Source organism: Bacillus rossius, chromosome 1, assembly GCF_032445375.1.
Source record: "Bacillus rossius redtenbacheri isolate Brsri chromosome 1, Brsri_v3, whole genome shotgun sequence".
Taxonomy (NCBI): Eukaryota; Metazoa; Arthropoda; class Insecta; order Phasmatodea; family Bacillidae; genus Bacillus; species Bacillus rossius.
The window spans coordinates 55,960,031-55,979,468 of record NC_086330.1 but is presented as its reverse complement, the minus strand read 5'-3'; the positions used below and the strand labels follow the sequence as shown (position 1 = coordinate 55,979,468).

Here is a 19,438-nt window from a genome sequence, read left to right as displayed (position 1 = left end):
AAAAGTCAAGTGACTGTCAGAGTGACATTGCTCTTGGTTGGACACACGAAGAAAAACAACCACAGCTCCCAGTGTTTCAAGAACATACAGGAGTGACTGCTAATATTGACAGATCTTCCACTGCATTTGATTGTTTTTCAATTTTTCTTCCTGATTCAATGATCAAACACATGAAAACTGAAACAAATAGATACGCTGCTGCTGTTGTCGATAAACTGAGGCGTACAAAACAATTGAAACCTAACAGTCTGCTTTCTAAATGGAAGCCAGTAAAACTTATGTGAAATTTATCACTTTTTTGCAGTTTTTTTTCATGTGTGTCTGGTGAAGATGAGTGATCTCAAGCAGTACTGGTCAAATAACGATTTTTTGTCTACTCCTTTCCCAGCATCTATAATGAGTAGAAATCGTTTCTTTTCTATTCTGTCAAATTTTCACTTGAATGATAATAATACTTGCATACAAAGGGGACAGCCAAGTCATGATCCTTTGCACAAAATGCTGCCATTTTTTGATCATCTTGTTCAAAAGTTTTCTCATTCATTTGCGCCTTACTGTAATCTGACGATAGATGAAGGCATGTGTGGCTTTCGTGGCCGTATTCAGTTTCGTGTTTACATGAAAAATAAGCCGCAAAAATATGGCATGAAACTTTATATTGTTTATGATTCATCTACCGGTTATGAACTAAAAATGGAAGTTTACTGCGGGAAAACGAATGTGGATAACAGCGTTATGTCTATTGTCCAAAGACTTTTATCAGATAATTTTGACAACGGTCATGTGGTCTACATGGACAGATTTTACAGTTCTCCAGCACTTAGATTTTTTGTGGAGCAAGAAAACTTTAGCTGTAGGGACATGTATGACCAACAGAAAACAGCTACCAAAAAAAAAGTAAAAGCAAGAATTCAGAAAAATGAAATGATTTTCATGCGGCGTGAGCATTTATTGTGTTTGAAGTGGAAAGACACCAGAGATGTTTTGGCACTCACTACTTTGCATAAGGCTACAACATCTGAAGTTGATGTCAAGTCAAAAAATGGGAAAGTGACGAAAACAAAACCTCAAGCTATTTTAGATTATAACATTCACAAGACAGGTGTTGATCGAAGTGATCAGATGATTGCTTACTATCCCTTCAACCGAAAACAGTTGAAATGGTGGAAGAAGCTATTTTTCACATGCTTCTGATGGCAGTTACAAATGTGTTTATCCTGTACAAGGAAACGAGAAATGGCGAAGAGAAAAAAACTGCCATCTTTCCAACTTTATTAGAGAAGTTGGAGAAGCTTTTGCCGCCAAAGGCAGAATTATGTCGCACAGTGAAACTGTTCAAAATGTTGCGACCAACAGACTGACAGGAAGACATTTCCCAGAAAAGATTCTGGCCACAGAAAATAAGATTAACCCAAAACGAGTTTGCAAGGTGTGGTCCGAAAAAACTAAAGCATCCACTGGCAAAACAGGAAGAAAGGAAACAAATTGGTGGTGTCCCACATGTGAAGTGCCTCTGTGTTTGCCTGAATGCTTTCGCGACTATCACACCAAAGCAAATCATGCATAATTTATCTCTAACTAAGTATAAGAAAATGTCAATGTTCACGTTTGAAGCACATGTTTTATTTTACCCAAAACAATTTTTGTTGTGAGAAAAAAAATATTTTTGTAAAGGTCAATAGATAAACAGTATCAGTATCAGTTATATAACTTTGTAGATAAACATAAAATTATATATGCATATAGGATTACTGGTTATTTATATGAATTTTCGTGAATCTTCATGAATCTTGGTTGAAAATAACATGTTGGGTAATATCTATACCCATATTATCTAATGGAAAGTTGAAATTTATTGTTTATTCCTGTAGGTTGTAAATTTGTTTATTTATAAGTAAAATTTATTTTTATGGACATAATTTTCAGGACATAATTTAAAAAAATTTAATTGTAATGACCAAACCAAAATGGGTGTACGTAATCAAAAATATGGTTTCCAAAAATATATGTTATTTGATAAATAAAAAACTGTGTAAAAAGTCTATGCTTGCATGGCATATAAATAACATATGTATTATATAATTATTTATTTATGAATATTATAATAATTTTATATTTAAAACATTTTAGAATATAATTAAATGTAATTTAGGAAAAAAATTAAATGTAATTCATGAATATTTGCATGATTCTAAAAATAATAGAAGGGCCATCTGACCTTTTAGTGTTACGTAAAATATTAGCAAAAAATTATTTTAAAATATTAAACTTCCTTTAAGTTTATTCAGGCTTGTTTACAAACAGTAAAGAGTGACTACAGCACCATTAAGGCGATTGGTGCATGGAAAATATTACGACAAAACTAATTTAACTGTACATATTTGTTTTTGATGCTTCTTTTTAAGACATAATATACCTAGGATATTTTTAATAAACTTTTTTTACTGAGTTATGTCATTTTAAATGCATTTATTTTTATTCCAATCCAGAATTATTTAGAAAACACATAATTATGTTAAACTTAAGTATAGTTCAAGAAACAAGTGTACGAATAGGTTTCTGCACATATAAAAGTAAGAAGAAAAAATTTTCATCGTCAAAATTACAGTTCAATATTGACAATTTCCATTGATCACTGCTGGACTACTTCAGGAGCGATTTAAAGAATAAATTTAAATGAAAATGAAAACATAATTGGCAGAACACTATTGAGTTATGTATATATTTTCATATCCTTTTGTTTTTGATACGATCCGACTCAAAACATGCCCTCTGGAGTGACAGTTCTAGTGCTGCGTGTAAAACTCTCGCCGCCGGGAAGAATGTCCCCGCGACGTGGCGCTGAGGGCGGCGCTTGTCGGAACCAGGTAGTCCGGCGGAGCTCCGGCCGGCGGGCCGCAGCCTGCGGGTGGGGAGGGGGAAGAATGGGGTGTAGAGGGATGACGAGAGAGGAGACCGAAGAAACGGTCTGTCAAGGTCGCGCTCATGGAGCTAATATACAGTAATACATCTGGAGAGGACAAGGGAAGACAAGCAGAGGATGCGAAGTGAAGCCGGGTATCGGCTTCCTACGCTGAAAGAGAATGAAAAAGACCCAAACACGCCTCGCGCGGCCGAAGAATCTTCCAAACTAAACTCGCAACAGCTCCGAAACTATCAAAACAATCAAACTGAAAATTTTACTGGAGTATCTATAAACATTTTTCCCCACATTGCTTTAATATTTTTTTCGAAACATGAATGCTTTCATTTTTAAAAATTAAATACTTATTTACTGCCAAAATTTTTTGTGACTACGCAGAGTAAATTACAACATCGAGGAAAAATTTTTGTTTGCAATTGTAAGTGGGGGACACTAGCGTATGAAATAAGGAAGCAGCCTCAAATTTTATTTATATACCCCTTTTGGCGCATTCAACCCCATACTTTTATTTTTACAGAGAGTTGAAGTGGGAATAATGTTTCAGTGGGTAACACTACCGACATATGTCTTCGGAACGCACTTCTTTTTGTTATTATACATCTCAAAATTTATAATTTCATACACAATGTTTATAAAAACGAATTCTTACTTACCTCATTTAATCTATTACAAACCTCTTGTAATATACGTGTATTAGTAGAAGAACAAACGTAACATGCAAACCTTAGGTAAACACTGGTAGAGAATTGTTTGGAATAACTGTAATGCTATGCATATACTGACAATGTAAGAAACTTCCAATTTTATTAATTGTTTGCATAAGAATTAATAATTTTAAAAAAATCATAGAATAGGCCTTTATAGACTGAAAACCTTTCACGTAGTTTCAAGTCGCGTACATAAAAGTTTTTTAATATATATAATTACCAAATATTGTTGAATATATTTAACATTTTTATACATGTTACAACACACATATAATAACAAACCTATATAGTATATAAAAAGACAAACGCCAAATTTTAGCATTTTCTATTTCTTTTCTCTGTGTGAATAAAATAACAGTTCTTAACGTAGTTGCTAATACTGTACTATATTTCTAAAAAAAAATTACGAAAACCCCTGACATCGTCACCATAACAATGATAAATTTGTAAAATAATTAAGGCACATTTTTTAATGCTACGAAGCACACTCTTAAATGAAATGTTTTAAACTTATGTTGGGATGTAACTAATATCTTAAAAGCATTCTGAAACCGTTACTTTGAGGGAAACCTTAATATACCGAACACCATACCATCCTTTAATCGAGTACGATTTTCGCTTCTTAAGACCCATTTGTCTTCAAAATGCACTGTACTGTGTAAGTAATAAATCAGTCTTAAAATCAGTTAATTATTTTATCTTCCTATTTCGTATTCTAATTGAAATAAATATCAGATAAGCATGTGTTACTTGTATCACGACATCAAGGTATTATTTATCAGTAATTAATATTTCATTTTATTTTTTTGTTAACTAATGTGCATAGGGCAGTGCACTAGACATCACTACCTGTGTGTAGTGTTGCGTTACACTTTTTAACGCATTAGAGTTTACATAAAATGATAAATTCAAAATTTTGTTTAAAAGTATAAATATCAGCGATCAATTTAATTAATGTCCAGTATAACTCAGTCAGTAAAACATTCGGAAATATGTATAGGACCTGTTAACCTAAATATTTGTTAACAGTTAAACTGAACTAAGATGTGTTAGAGTGGTTTTTTCTCTGTCCGTATATTAGAGGTATGGAACATCAATAAATATAGTTTAAAAAACTAAAGAAACATGCTTTTAAAGATTATCAAACTAAAAAGTTAAAAATAATTTTAAAATTTAATTTATGACAATAGTATATAAGCAATACTAGTATAAATGAGGAAAAAAACTTGAGGCGCTTTGTGCCATATTTTTTGTATATTAAGCGCCCCATGCTTTTTTCTCATTTATACTAGTATTGCTTATATACTATTGTCATAAATTAAATTTTAAAATTATTTTTAACTTTTTAGTTTGATAATCTTTAAAAGCATGTTTCTTTAGTTTTTTAAACTATACTTATTTTTAACTTTTTAGTTTGATATTCTTTAAAAGCATGTTTTTTTAGTTTTTTAAACTATATTTATGTATAATTATCATAGGGAAATGAGTTACTGACACTACCTATTACCATCTGAGATAACTATTTGGAGTTGCAACGTCACAAAGAAATGGTAAAGTCTCTCCGAATCATTTACAGTTAGATGTATGGATATAATCTTAGAATTTACCAGAAAAAAAAAACATTTTTTTTTCCGGCGTGGCCGGGAGTAGAACCCACAATCGCTGAATACGAAAGCTGACGTCTCAGAAGTTGCCTTAGACCGCTCGGCTAACGAACGTGATGAAATTGGTGGGACATTTTACACTGATGAGCCACTCACTCTTAGTCAAAAGAGTTACAGACGGACAGACAAACAAACATACAGGTGAAGCTAATATAAAGCATGTAATAAAATACGCATCTGTCACCCATTTACTTTAAATACAGAATTATAAACTACATATTGTGAAAACATTCTGCAGCAGTTTTTGCTGAACGGAAAAACACGGATGAGAAGACAGACGAAATGTGTTTGGTAAGTGATTTTTTGTCAAATGAAATGGAACAGGACAGTGCTTATCAGAATGAAATTACAGAACTACTTTTGTGCAAGGAAATGTATTTTACAAAGACATTTCAAGAGAAATCACCTTTAAATAAAATAGATCTTGCTGACATGGAAGAAATAGTCTTAGATTTAGAGGCCAGGTCCCTTTCAAGTGACGAAATTTCTCTTGAAGGGCTGAAATATGTTTCTGGCTATATAGCTCATCGTTTCAGAAATAAATATCCTGACCTTTGCCCTACGGATTTCAATTCGGAGGACGATAGCTTGATACATGTACAATCAAAGGGTAACTTAAAATGTCCCACTAATGAATTTTTGGAATTAATAGATCGCTGAAATGTGTTTTGATAATGTTCATGGCAACAATTTGTGCAAAAAAGAGCGGATTTTTGAATCACTGACTAAAATTATTTGCGGAACTACTGAAAATAAATATCCAGAATAAGTTGTATACTGTTTTGTCAGGACAAGAACGTATATGCGTATCAAGTATTTGAACATGAAATATTTTAACGAACAAGACCAAAAACGCAAAGAAAGAAATAAGATGAGGAAAACTACCCTCTAAGATTTTTCAGTGTGACAGTGTCCACTTTCCTTCACCATAATATGTATGTTCATAATTTATTTACGATGTTTTTTAATTACTATATTTAAGAAAAGCATTTATTGTGAATATCGCAGCAATTATGTAGGGCTTAAGGTATTTATTGTATTCCAAATATTGAGTATGCCATTTTTATTGCCTTTATTAAAAATAATATAGTATATGTTAACAATGTAACAAAACTGCGATATTTTTGTATTGCTATTGCAATTTCGTTTCTTGTAAACATTATTGTAGACTTTTTCATATTGAAATTAAATTTGCTATAGCAGGGTTGCCATCCAGCTGGACCTCCAAAAATAGGGTGTTTTAGGGACTGACAGAATAAGAAAAGGGACCTTTTAGGGTCTTTTTAGGGACTGAAATTTTGCGGAAACCTTAACATTTCTAGAATTTTTCATACAATTTTATGGTCGAGTACAACAAATAACACAGTATTAACTCAGCATACCAAGTAATCCAGTATATAAAACTTGAGTCCCTGTTCTGCTACAACCAAAACCACAATAGATAATGTGTTCAATACCATCGTTAAAAGAATGGTCACCCTTCTCCCCAATGAGCAAAAATACAATGTGTGTATGTCATTCCATAATATTATACTTTATAGTTGAATTTACCTTGAAGTTTTGCGGTAAGAAATGTCAATTTTCTTATTTTTCTTTTAAAGTCTTGCAATCTTCAGTGTTAGAAAATATTTAAGAAACATTTTGTCAAATATTACTAACAAGTAATGCAAATAAATGCTGTTTTTGATTATAAATTAATTTAGGGGAAAAAACATTATATATTTTGCTCATACCATTCCCTTTCCACCATAACTTTTATTCTGGACTTTCATAACCCCTTCAATCATTCATTGCCTGTGCAAGACTTGCTTCTTTTTTTAAAGCAGCAATATCATTTGACTTAAGTGCCTCTTTAAGTCTTTTATTAGCTTCTGAAAATAACCTTTCAGCAGTTTTCCTTTTTTTCTCTTTTTTTATTTCTCAAATCTTTCAACTTCTCTTCAGCTTGGAAAATAGACATCTTTTTCTCTCCAACATTATAGTATGCTGCTTTTCTTCAACCTTTTTCCTCTGTTCTTCCAGTTTTTTTGCTTCCAATCCTTTTTTTGCTTTCTGCTCCTCTAAATAAGCACACCTTGCAAGATTCAGGAGCTATCTTGTTACAGGTACCAAATGTGGCTTGTTGTCATATATTTTTAAGGCTGACTTTACAATTAACACAGCATTGAGAGTGCGTTCTGACAACAAAGACCTGTCTTCTGTTAAAATTCTCACTGAAGTTGAAAACCCTCTCTCTACATCTGAATTTCCATGTGATACTGCCAATGCAGCTCGACTACAGTTAAAACTGTTGGATACTTTGGAGACCCTAAAGCATTTTTTAATGTCATGAAATGATACCAGTATTTGTCAATTCTTACTTCACACTTGTCAATTATGTCTTGATCTGGTTCTGATTGCAATAACTTCCACTCATCAAAAAGCAGGTTTATATTTATGTTCAATGGAAGAGTTTTGCTGATGGTAACAATATCAAGTGAACTCTGGTCTAACACTCTCTTGTTAGGCTGAAGACACTGAAAACATTTCAGTATTGGTTTAAGTAATGACGACTTTGTCATTATATGTTCTGCAACTAGATTATAAGCTATATAGAAGATACCTGAAATAAAATGCTACAAACAACTTGTGTTATACCAAGTTGGAGCATGTGTGCCCCTCAGTTAATCTTCATTGGGGCTTAAGAATGTTATCTCCCCCATAAAATTTTAATTTGTTCACACAATATTTTTTAATAAAAACATTGAAAGAATAATAAAACAATATCAATACTGTAAAACTTACATATAGTAAGATGCAGGAAAATGAAGCTTGACAGATGCAAAACTTTATGGATGTGTGGAAGCATGTTGATGGCCACTGTCCATGACACATTCATAAAAAATTAAATAAATATGCTAATTTTCCAATGAATCCATTTCAAAATTTAAAAAAAGGGACTTTAGGGACCTATCAAAAAATAGGGACTTTTAAGGGACCTATGGAAAAATAGGGACTTTTAGGGACCAGTTTTTATTTTAATTTTACAGTTATAAGATTTTTTATATGTTGTTTACTGTTTACAAACATTTGAAAAATATTTCCTTAACCATATTTCAATTTCCATGGCAATAGTCTTGTTAGCTTTTCGGGTAAGTCTTCTACATGGATGATAAGATGGTGCGACATCTAAAACATATCACACCACCTTTACATAACTATAAAACTAAGAGGTGTTTTCTTTACATAATATTAAAGCACAATGTTTCCTTGTTGCGTAGGTGATTTAGAATTTCCATTTATCTAGAAAAATGGGCTTTCAGAATGTTTTTTAACACACAGTGTTTCGGAAGGTTTTTGAAGAAAAAAATTGACTACCCGTTTTATTTTTTTGCAGCTGAATTCGGGCACGTGCATGAAATATAATTAATCCGTAGGAAGCGCAATGGTTTAAAGTATTGATGTTGAAGATTTGAAAAGATTTATTGAAATAGTGTGAGAGAACGAGTGAGTTGAGTGAGAAGATGTGCGCTCTCAGCCACATGACGTGCGCAGTTGCGAACAAATAAATAATCCATTCCGCCTCTCCATGGCGAAGGATGAGTGAAAGAGAAAACCTGCTAACCCCTTCCCCTCCTCCGGGCACGATAGAACCGTATCGGCTGTGTGTTAGAGGGAGAGGGAGATAAAACCTTCGAGGTTCTGTTAATTCCTCCTAGATGGCAGGCCGCAGAGCGACCACCAGCAACACCCTTCCCGTATGAAGGCCATCTCGCCACTGACGAGCTGGAACTAAGCTCCTGACCTCCCTACATAGTAACAGTCACCCACATAGGCATCTAGACTCTTTAATGATCATATGATACAAAATTCATTGCTTTCGGGCCTGTGACCGTTTTTTACCGTGCACCAATCGCCTTAAGCCAGCCCTACACGGTACTCATTTCCTTAGCAGTTTTCATACCTATTTTCTGTTAGCAAGCCTGCTCTCGTGTAAGTAACATATCAGCCCCTTTCAAGAGTCTGGCTCTGGGTATAAAAGTTTTCATACCCGAAATCTTAGCCAAAACCGTAATAGAACAAGTTCTATTTTTCTGCTAAACCCACAAGCTGAAGTTGTCAAGATGGCGGATCCACATGTAGCAACATAAACCCATGTATAGTCCCTTTTGTAAACATTAGGGGACATAGCAAACATAATGGTATACCAAACAAAACTTGATAATAGTAAAACTACCATGGAATATATTTGGTAAACCAAGATACTCATAAAAAGAAGTAATCACAAGTTTTAAAATACATAAGAAAACTGCATTACTCTTCATTCAAAAGTTCGAAAGTCTCAGTAGCACATCGGCAAAGCACTTGGTTTTGACGCCCACAGGTTATTTTTGACATAGTTCAAACCTCGTCACTGAAAAAACTTTTTTTTTTACTTTGTTTAGTAACAGATTGCTGGATTATACAATTTGTGCTTTAAGCAAATATGTATTAATATAGTTTCTTTATCTAATGCTATTGCTGCAATACATACATAGCTCAGTCCATTGGTTTAATTATTTCATATTAGGCCTACATCCTTTATTTTTACTTAAAATAAAATTATTATATACTTACAAGTAATTTTCAAAAAGTTAATTCTCTAATTAAAACACCTATGTTTATTAGGAAACAAATGTCCATAAATTATTAATGAATAAACTAGCATTTCATTGAAACCCACAACTTTTACCCAAAATGAAAATGAAAGATGGGTTTCCTTCACTTTGGATATAAGTTTAGACATCGTACGGGCCTGCGGCCCCTTTGAGTCCGATACGCCACCGCCCAAACACCACCACCCTCTGTTCAAACCCCCCGCTAACTATCGCATGCGTGTGTGTGTGTGTGTTGGTTGCCCGGCAAGAGGGCGCTGTAGAGCCAGTGTGCCGCACCCCTATAGGTATTTAAATTAATACTGTTAACCTTTTCTTTTCACCCCTAAACAGTGTCACGACGGATCAGTCAAGTGAGTGTCTTGTTTTCTTAATATGTTTTTTTGTAATAAAGTGCAAGCACAGCCAAGGACGCTCCCTAGCAGGCGACGGCGGAACTAATATACAGTAAACTCCCGGTATACCGCGCCCCGATAGATCGCGGAATCGGGTATATCGCGGGTCAAACCATGTCCCCCAATCAGAAATTAATAATAATACTAATAACACAGTAGAACCTCGTTAATTCGTGATGGTCGGGACCGAGATAATCACGGATTACCGAATTTCACGGACTAGCGATTAAAAGCCCGGAAGGTCTTGTCAAGCTTCTCAGACACCGGCGTGCAGCTGGGTTAAGGCCAAGGTCATGTGACGTAACGTCTACCGAGGCTTACTGCGCCTTGGCAGCAGATGGATAAAAAATATTAAACTCTCCATTATTCGTGTTAATTGGGACCCGCCGATGCCCGGATAGTTAAAATCCTGTAAAAAAAGTAATAAACCCGGATAATCCGTTCAAGGTAAGGACCGTCTTCGAATTAGTCTGGGCTTAAAAAAATACGGCACTGCCTAGCCATTAGTTCACGGTCATTTACAACAGCCGAAGAGAGAAAGATAAGATCGTGCTGAACTTGCACACATCAATTTTGGGTAGCCCCCCCCCCCCCCCCCCCCCCAACTCATCCCACTTCGTCCAGCCGAATGCCAGCCAGACACGTCACTCGCCAGGCGCCTGCCGTGCGTTGGTGCGTTGGCGGGTGGAAACAAACAAAGGGAGACGGGAAGCAGAAGTCAAGACATCCCCCTCAAGTTTAAAGAGTGACAAATGTGACAGCTGAAAGGGGGACGACACAAAGGGTCGGTACAAACAACGTTGCAGAGTTTGACGTTAATTTTAAGCGCTGACAAATTTTTACTTCTCTTTTTTTTTTTCTGCACTTTTAAATCATCACGGATTAACGAGTTTCTACTGTAATAATAATGGAATAAATGGTTGACAGCCGATTAGGATAATTTTGCTTTGTAACTCACAAACTAAGCATCGGGAAGAAAAAATCCTAGGCGTAGAAAATGTCCGCAGTGAAATTCTAAACAAGATATCTCCGTACATTATTCCTCTATCTTGTAGTGTTTTCAAATTATGGTCCAATCCAGCCCAGTGTTATTTTCTGAAACACTAGTTCTTAACATTTTTTTTTAACCCACAAATAAAGCATCGGAAAGGGGACCCGATAAAGCCCACCGTCCAGCGACATTATCCAGCGTGACTCGGCTGGGGATTGATTTTGGATAGGTTTGGTTGACGGCCAGCGCTGGGAGGGGAGAGGCGAGCCGAGAATATGCGACCAAGACACCCGGGTAGATGGGAGGAGTGGAATATAAGCGCCAGTGATGAGAGGGGCGATTAAGCCGAAAGGGGGGAAGTATGGTGACCTTGAGTAGTTCACTCATTTCCGTCTGCACACTTCTCGTGGTCACGTGTGTTGACAAGCGGAGACATATAAATGTTTTGTTACAACTTGAACCTACAGACGTAATATTATTTGTTGTATTATACACGTTCATCTTTTTACTTTAGTATAATGTTTTAACATTAAATAGTAAAGTAAATCAGCTAGCGTATTTTTAATCTTTGCCGAGGAATTCCCAGTGGTTCAATACTTACGTGAACCATACTGTACCACTTTTGCCGTGAGGTAGTAAACAAGCCCCGGAAATGTTTATGTGTAGCGGCCTCCCGACCTTTAACCAGAGGCTGGGGAATATAACACTTGCCGATCCGAGCCACACACACTCAGCAACTCGACACAGCGTTTGATGGAATAAGTAAAGACAACGTTTAACAGACTTTTTAATACGGCGCCACTGATTGCGCTAAAATTATTTTGGCGCAATTTTTGTATCCCACATGTGACCATTTATAATTTACTGTAAGCATGGATAACAAAGTTTAACCACTTTACACGATAGACGATTCTTTATTTTATATTGTACGAATGCTAGAATCGTTTTTCACGTATCTGCTGCATACTTCTGCAAAAGACACGCTATCTGTAAGTACGTAAATCTAGAATTTTTATTTTGTCAATCAAACTCGGTACTTTGCGATTCATATTCGGTTTGAAGTATTACTATGGCCTTTCTATTTAGAAGACTTTGACCACAGAATCGTGTGTAATCGCACACACTGCACTTACTTTGTTACGGACACTTAGACGAAGCAGATACTGTGGCTGACACCACGAGACTGGCAGCAGCTTGTGTGCCGCACGTGTGTATGGCGGCGTGTGGCGCGCTCGTAGGCCGTGCGACAAACTGTGCGCGGCATGCGGAAAAATAAAAAATAAAATTCAACATTTAATATTTATCTTTAAAATTTATTATTTTTATTTTTTCACCCGCGTTTAGTGAAAACTGCGGATGCAAAGTCCGCACTGTGCGTGCTTGCCGACCTATTAGAACACAGGCGGTGTTTTATGCCTTTTGACCTTGGTCACATCGAAACATCGCGGTTATGCAACAACGCGGGTAAAAGTTATGTCCCCCGACAACCGCGTTAAATAGGGAGTGTACTGTATAACTTTATTCAAACTATGTAATTTCATGCATAAGTAATTATTACAGACAGTCTGGTCGTGGATGTGTGTATGTTAATTTTATAGATTTCATGTTATTCTCTACAATAACCTGTGGCACGCAGTCGCAAAGATGTTAACGGTAATTGTGTTTGGCGCGAAGAACGCCATGTTTCCTGCCGCGAGCCTTGTCTCGCCCCAGTCTCCTACAGCGGGCCGAGAGCGGACGTCTCTGCAGACACCCCGAGGACATCACCGTTGTCTCACCGATCAGTAGCTCTGTTAACTTAATTAATCTAAATCTTTTTCCTTTTTCATCCTCGGGGCCTCTCCGTCGGAGGGGCTGTTTAATAATTAATTTCTATACTCTCAGGAGTTTTTCACCACATTCGTTTTACGTAAAAGCTTGAGGCAGCCACGTGTGTGGTCCGCCTCCTCAACTTATACCGATTCATGCCTCGGGCATTTTAACTGTGTAAAGGGAGGATTGTAGGAGGACGTAACATATCAATAAAACCAACTTAATTGAGTCACGTGTCTTTGTGTTCGGGGGGCCACGTGTGGGACGCCCTAAGAGCCCACTGAGGTTAGGTAGAAGCGTACCCGACGCTGAGAGCAGGCTCAGTTTAGGAACAGGTGTTGAATTCGAGATCAGGAAGGCTAATATCTCGCCTCACACGGGCCACGTAACGCCCTGACAAGAGTCTCTAGTCGGGTCCACATGTCCACTCACGTGGTGGCGCCCACTATGAACACAACTAGTTCAAAACATAACACCGGTATACCCTCAGTTTGTTATGTGAATTATACATATTTCTTTGTCTCACTTGGTAATAAAAAAAGTTAGTTACAATTTCTCAAAGTAAGTAGTATAATAAGTTAGTAATCAAGTAACATACATAAAATGTGTATGTGGCATTTTTAACTATTAAAATGAAATGAGCACAATTAATATTGAGAATTAATTATATGAACTGTGTGATTAATAAAATATTATAAATATATCATAAATAAACTACATTAAATCCAACCCAATTTCCTTTGTATTCTTTAAATTTTAGATTACTAGATTTTGAAACTCATTTCCCATCGAAAATTCAATCTCGTTAATTTCAAAATTACACATTTTTTTTTATAATAAACCAACAAGTTTTGTGAAATTTTTCACAAGTTAAATGTAGAAGATAAAATATCACAAAATCATGAACCAGGTTATATAATTTCTAATATAAACAACTGCAACTTTCATTTCTCTGTAATACCACAGGGTGCAGACGAAAATCTTCCAGTGCACCAACAAAACATTTTTAAAACCACTGCTCTATAATCACACTAAGAAAATATTATTTTTTTAAATTAGTGCATACATTTGCAATGACTCAGGCCACTGCCCTCCCCACTTACTAAATAAAATTATTTATGATTTATTATGTTTCTATAAGCAGAGAGGATATATGATTAGATTTTATGGTATGATTTAAATATCAGATTTTTATTCTTTTGAGAAATATTTGTCTCTTTGCCATGTGTGTTATGATCATAATTTACATTATTTCATTTTTCCGGCATTTCAGATTATTTGCTTATTTTATTGTGAAAATGTAGTTGGAAGTTATTTTTACTTATTTTTTTACTGATTGGTTAAGTTTTATGTGTTCATGTAATTTTATTTTTGTATTTTTTGCTCTGGTTCTGGCTTATGCAATATTTTGCCAGTGACATAAGAATTAGAGAGACATTTTCTGCAAACTTGAGATAAATTTACAATTTAGTCAAAATGCTGTTACCAATCGCCAGTATTGGATGATATTTTTGTGTGTATTTTAGTAGTGATTGGTCAGAAATTATGTCACATGGGCACCCTTGTCTTCCTCAAAAGGGAAGGGCGGCCATGGAGTCAGTCAGCATCTGTAAAAGGTACCAAAAGGTTGTGTGTCAGATGGTGACTCAGGATTAATTTATTAATGTATTAGATAACTAGAAGAAAGAATTCTGTGGCTGTGGTCAGGGCTATGCCCAGGGCTATGCCAAACTTAAACCTTTTTGGACATTTAAATAAGAATTTGTTCGACCATAGACATTGGTAATAGCCCACAAGAAAGACGGAATAATTCAGACATTGTTCCAAGGACAGGCTCCTTCGATTTGTACAGTGAGTAGCAAGCTACCACTGTACTTAATTATCACAAACATTATATTATTTTCATCTTACTGCACCCTTGACCAACAAACTTGTGTTTTGGAGTCAGTGCAAATGTTTTGGGAGACAAGTTTATATTTTCGAAATGTATTTGTTCTGGTGGTTGGAAGATGGCGGTCATAGTTACTTGTGAATTTTCATGAAGATAAATAAAAACTGTAAATATCAGTTTGTGTGAGAGATGTTATTTCAGTAATCAAACATTGACAGTTACATTTTTTTGGGAACTTAACTATCTTTTTAGCACCCAAAAATTTCTTCAAGTGTCGGAGGTCTGGAGAGTTACACATTAAAATTTGGCTTAAGGTCAAAAAACAGAATGTTTTTGAGTGAACTGATAAATGAAATCTGTTATAAAGTTGAATTCGAGTTCATGTTAACAATAAGAACGTATTCCTAACTACGCAGACTTACTATGAGATCAAAACCCACTCACTGTATGTTTAAATACAAAGGGTTTAGATATCTAACATCAGTACGTAGGTTTATCCAGGAGGTGGCCACGTCTATGTTTACACGGTTAAGTTTGTTCAGCCTTTTTTTCTCCAGCTAATTGTTGCACCATGTTAGTTAGATGCCTAAAACATTGGCTTAAGTGTAGGTAGTGTCTGCAGTGTAGTAACAGTTTTAAATAACTTTTTTAATTAAAGTGATTTTTTAACATTGGAGATACTAATTCATACTTACTAACCACATCAAATGTTAGGTATCAAGCACCATTCACACAATGTTTTAGGTAGAACAATAAGGCAATGGTGAAGTTAAAAAGTACATAACTTAAATACAGTAGAACCTCATTTTTACATATTTCAAGGGACCAGGAAAAAATAAGTAAAAACCGGGAAAACGCAAAATGAGGGAAATATTCAAAATTTTTTTATCATCTCACTATATGGGAAACAATAAGAAAATATATACCACACTAAATAATATATCAGAGACGGTTACGTTTTTATATATTAACTAGAACTTCACTATCTCACATAATTAAAATTATAAATATGTATATCCAATATCGCCGTTCTTCATTATTGCGAAAGTTAAACATTAAATTTGCTGTTCTTGAGTAAGAGATGAGAATGTTGAAGCATTTTGATATAGCCACTTGGTGCTGAAATTTTGTAACACAATTTATTTTTGAACTTTGTATTTAATTACGTGTTAGAGTTTAATTAATTTAAGATTTTTTTAAAAAATAATACTATAAAACGATAGTTACCACCATCAATATAATTGTTTACGTTGAGGAATAGAAGTTAAATTGCCATTGCATTGTTTGGATATTCATTGCAGCCATTTGACTTTTCAGAATGTTTCTAATGTGTTAAAATGAACATCGCCGAATATGCACGAAGACGCCATATTTATAGGAAACTCATACGTTGCTTAAAACGTATTTTAATAATGGAACAGTAATCCGCTATTTGTGTATTTAAAATGTGAGTTTTCACCTTTATTTTCATGCATAATACATTTAAGATTAAAGGGGAACGCTAAAAAAAAGTACTTATTAATTTTCATGTTTATGTAACCATACGTTTGGTTCATGGCCGTATGGTGTACAATAGCACGTGGCACAAAAAAAAAGTAAGTTGTTTACAATGGCGAACGAAGCTGTGGTGAACATACACTCATGCAGTAACACTTAATAATTAAACTTCACGCTATTCATTTTGAAAATTTATTGTTTTCTCTAAATTTTCCAATGGTTTGCCACGAAATACAGCACTAATTCTACGTAAACAGTGGAAAATGCTTTTGCACAAGGCAGGAAAAGAATGCATTATTAGTATAGGGAAATTGACAGTGCATGTAAAATAATATGTTAATCGCGGGAATTTGTATATCGCGGGTACGTAAAAATGAGGTTCTACTGGACTTCACAGCAAGCAGTCTCTTTACAATTCCTAACTCCATGGGTTCACAGTAGGCATATAGCCCTTCATGACTCATGAGCGGTGTGATAGTGTTCTGCCTGTAGACTTCCATAGTGATGCATAGGTACTTAAGCTAATGTCAAGCGCCACATACCTCCTCATCTTTCTCCAACTCATGTTTGAAAGCAGCAGTGACGCTCTGCTTGGGCTCTTGACTATCACTTGCAGCTGGCGAGGCATCACTTTCACTCTCACTGTCGCTAGAACTCTGTAAGCTTGCCCGGGATGCATCGTCGTCCTCATCCCTGCTCGACATTTTCCTGCACAAGTCGCCAACATAAATAAAAAAAACTCATCCAACATAATACAATCAACAAATTTATGTGTGTGTGTAACTTAAAAACCACTAGTAACAAAATACAGTAAAGGTTTCTTCCAGCAAAGCATCCACAAATGTTTATTGAGTCCCCGTTTTAATATCTACAAAGTGAAAATATGGGGTTTATTTTAAGTAAATCAAAATTTAAAATGACTACTAATACTCACTTTTTTCTACAACTGATCATCTTTCTAATTACCAAGATGTTTAATTACTGCTACCCATCACCCATTTCTTGTTCATGTGACCTAATGAATTAGGGTGTCAACAAATATCTGGTGAACAAATTGAAGACTTTTACAGGACATTTAAATAAAATTTGATTCACAACTTTTTTACATTACAACTTAAATGGGTGGCTATGAAGTGGAGTAAGGTTTAAAAAAAAACAAGATGGAAGTTAGCAAACAGCAGCTGGAATTTATAGTTTCATAACCTCCAGCACCATCATTGTGCATTTTCAAACTTTTTCCGTGACTTTCGTGACCAGTTCATAAAATTTCTTTACTTTTCTGTCACTTTCATGACCTCTAGACATCCTGCAAGTGATTGTGTTACAAAAGGCCGGAGGAAGCTCAGCCCAGAACAACCCCTTGCAAGTAAGTTTAGCGCAGAAGCAGGACATTTGCTAAGTGGGAGGAGATTTTCTACGTGGTGACACCTAGTCCAGCACAGTTCCAGGAGCGTGTGCAAGGAGGGATAACCCCTCCTGAGCCCAAATTTTATTAATTTTATTTTGGTGCATATACTAATGTGAACTTAAATATGTATTCATGAGCTAAATGTTTCTAAAGTTCAGTATTTGAGGACATGAATTTGTAATATTTCTGAGGAGACAAATCTCTTACTTGTTTAATTTCATGTTTTGAAATGGCATCATTTCTTTCTTATGAAGCCCTCCTGAAAAGTCTTCCTGAAGTAGCTCCTGCCTTCAGTTAAGGTTACCACAGTTACTCCACACTAGCACCACCAGTGAGGTTAGCAACATTAAAAATAACATTTCTTTTTTTTGGCAATAATAGGCCTACTCAAAAACATTTTTTTTTTTAATTTAGAACAGTACCTTATACCTTATCTAGTTAATAACCAAACAATCAGTTATTGGTGAAAATTCACTTGCAATATTTACAGGCAGCCGTGGCAAATCACATGATAATTAGTGTTGATGAAAAACAAATTATATATTTTATTTATTCTGCTTATTTCCCAGAAGTTGAGACTTTCAAAATTTGCTGCTGCAACTATTACCAATAACCACAAAATCTATAAAGGATTATTTCCTTTGCCTTTAACAAGTTGGTAGCAATTTCATTTTTCATTAATAGATAAACATAATAAATTTTTTTGGCATCTACTGTTAATACAGTAAAGCTATTATCCAGCTGGAGAATCTGATCTTAGGTTAAGTTGTGTTAGGTTGTGTTAGGTTGTGTTAGGTTGTGTTAGGTTGTGTTAGGTTTGACATTGTACGGCCGAAGGCCACCCCAAAGCCCGACCTGCACCCGACAGTACTCGGCTCCGCTAACGGAAAGCACCCCTAGCCATGGCCTACCTGAGTCAAGTGAGCGGACCGCAGCCCAAGGTAGAGAATAGCAAACCATTTTAATTACGCATGCAACGCACTCCCCATGCCTACAAAATTCCCCACACAATAATAAAGTAATCAAAAACAAACAAAAGCCCCTAATTAATAGAGTGTGACGTAGGAGTGCCCGGGTCACTCACGTGTAGTTTTCTACTAAAACAGCTGTGAGTGCAACCCTTGCGGCCTTCAGCCTAAATTCAGTAGTGAAACGTGTGACGTAACGCAAACCGCCCCAAATTAGCATTATCATTCACCACTGGAGTAGTTATCAAGAAACAGACAGTCTCCAGCTTGACTCTAATATTCAAACTTATTTTAGACAAACTTATTAAATGTCAATTCTAAAACATATATAGATATTAAGTTAATCATTAAGTTTTATTGTATGAATTTAGAGCCACTTGCTTTTTATTATTAATGTAATTTTTTACGAATAACGGAACTTTAGAAACTCTGGCGTGACAGGGAGCTCACCCCTCCCCTCGCGCCAGGGCCGGACACCAGTACAGCGCGACTCGCGGACCGGGACGGACGCACGTCCCACGGGAAGCCAGCATCTCTTTGTTTCACCG

General features: G+C 35.6%; 1 protein-coding gene across 3 annotated transcripts in view; it reads right to left on the bottom strand.

The window, feature by feature from the left end:
• The window catches only part of LOC134536353 (probable ATP-dependent RNA helicase DDX60), a 116,923-nt gene that overhangs the window by 87,024 nt on the left and 10,461 nt on the right, over positions 1–19,438 (bottom strand). For all 3 annotated transcript variants that reach the window (XM_063376109.1, XM_063376116.1, XM_063376124.1), the window contains exon 2: positions 17,057–17,222. In XM_063376109.1, coding sequence (XP_063232179.1) covers positions 17,057–17,218 — 162 coding nt within the window. In that variant the 5' untranslated portion in view covers positions 17,219–17,222. The remainder of the gene's footprint in view (positions 1–17,056; positions 17,223–19,438) is intronic.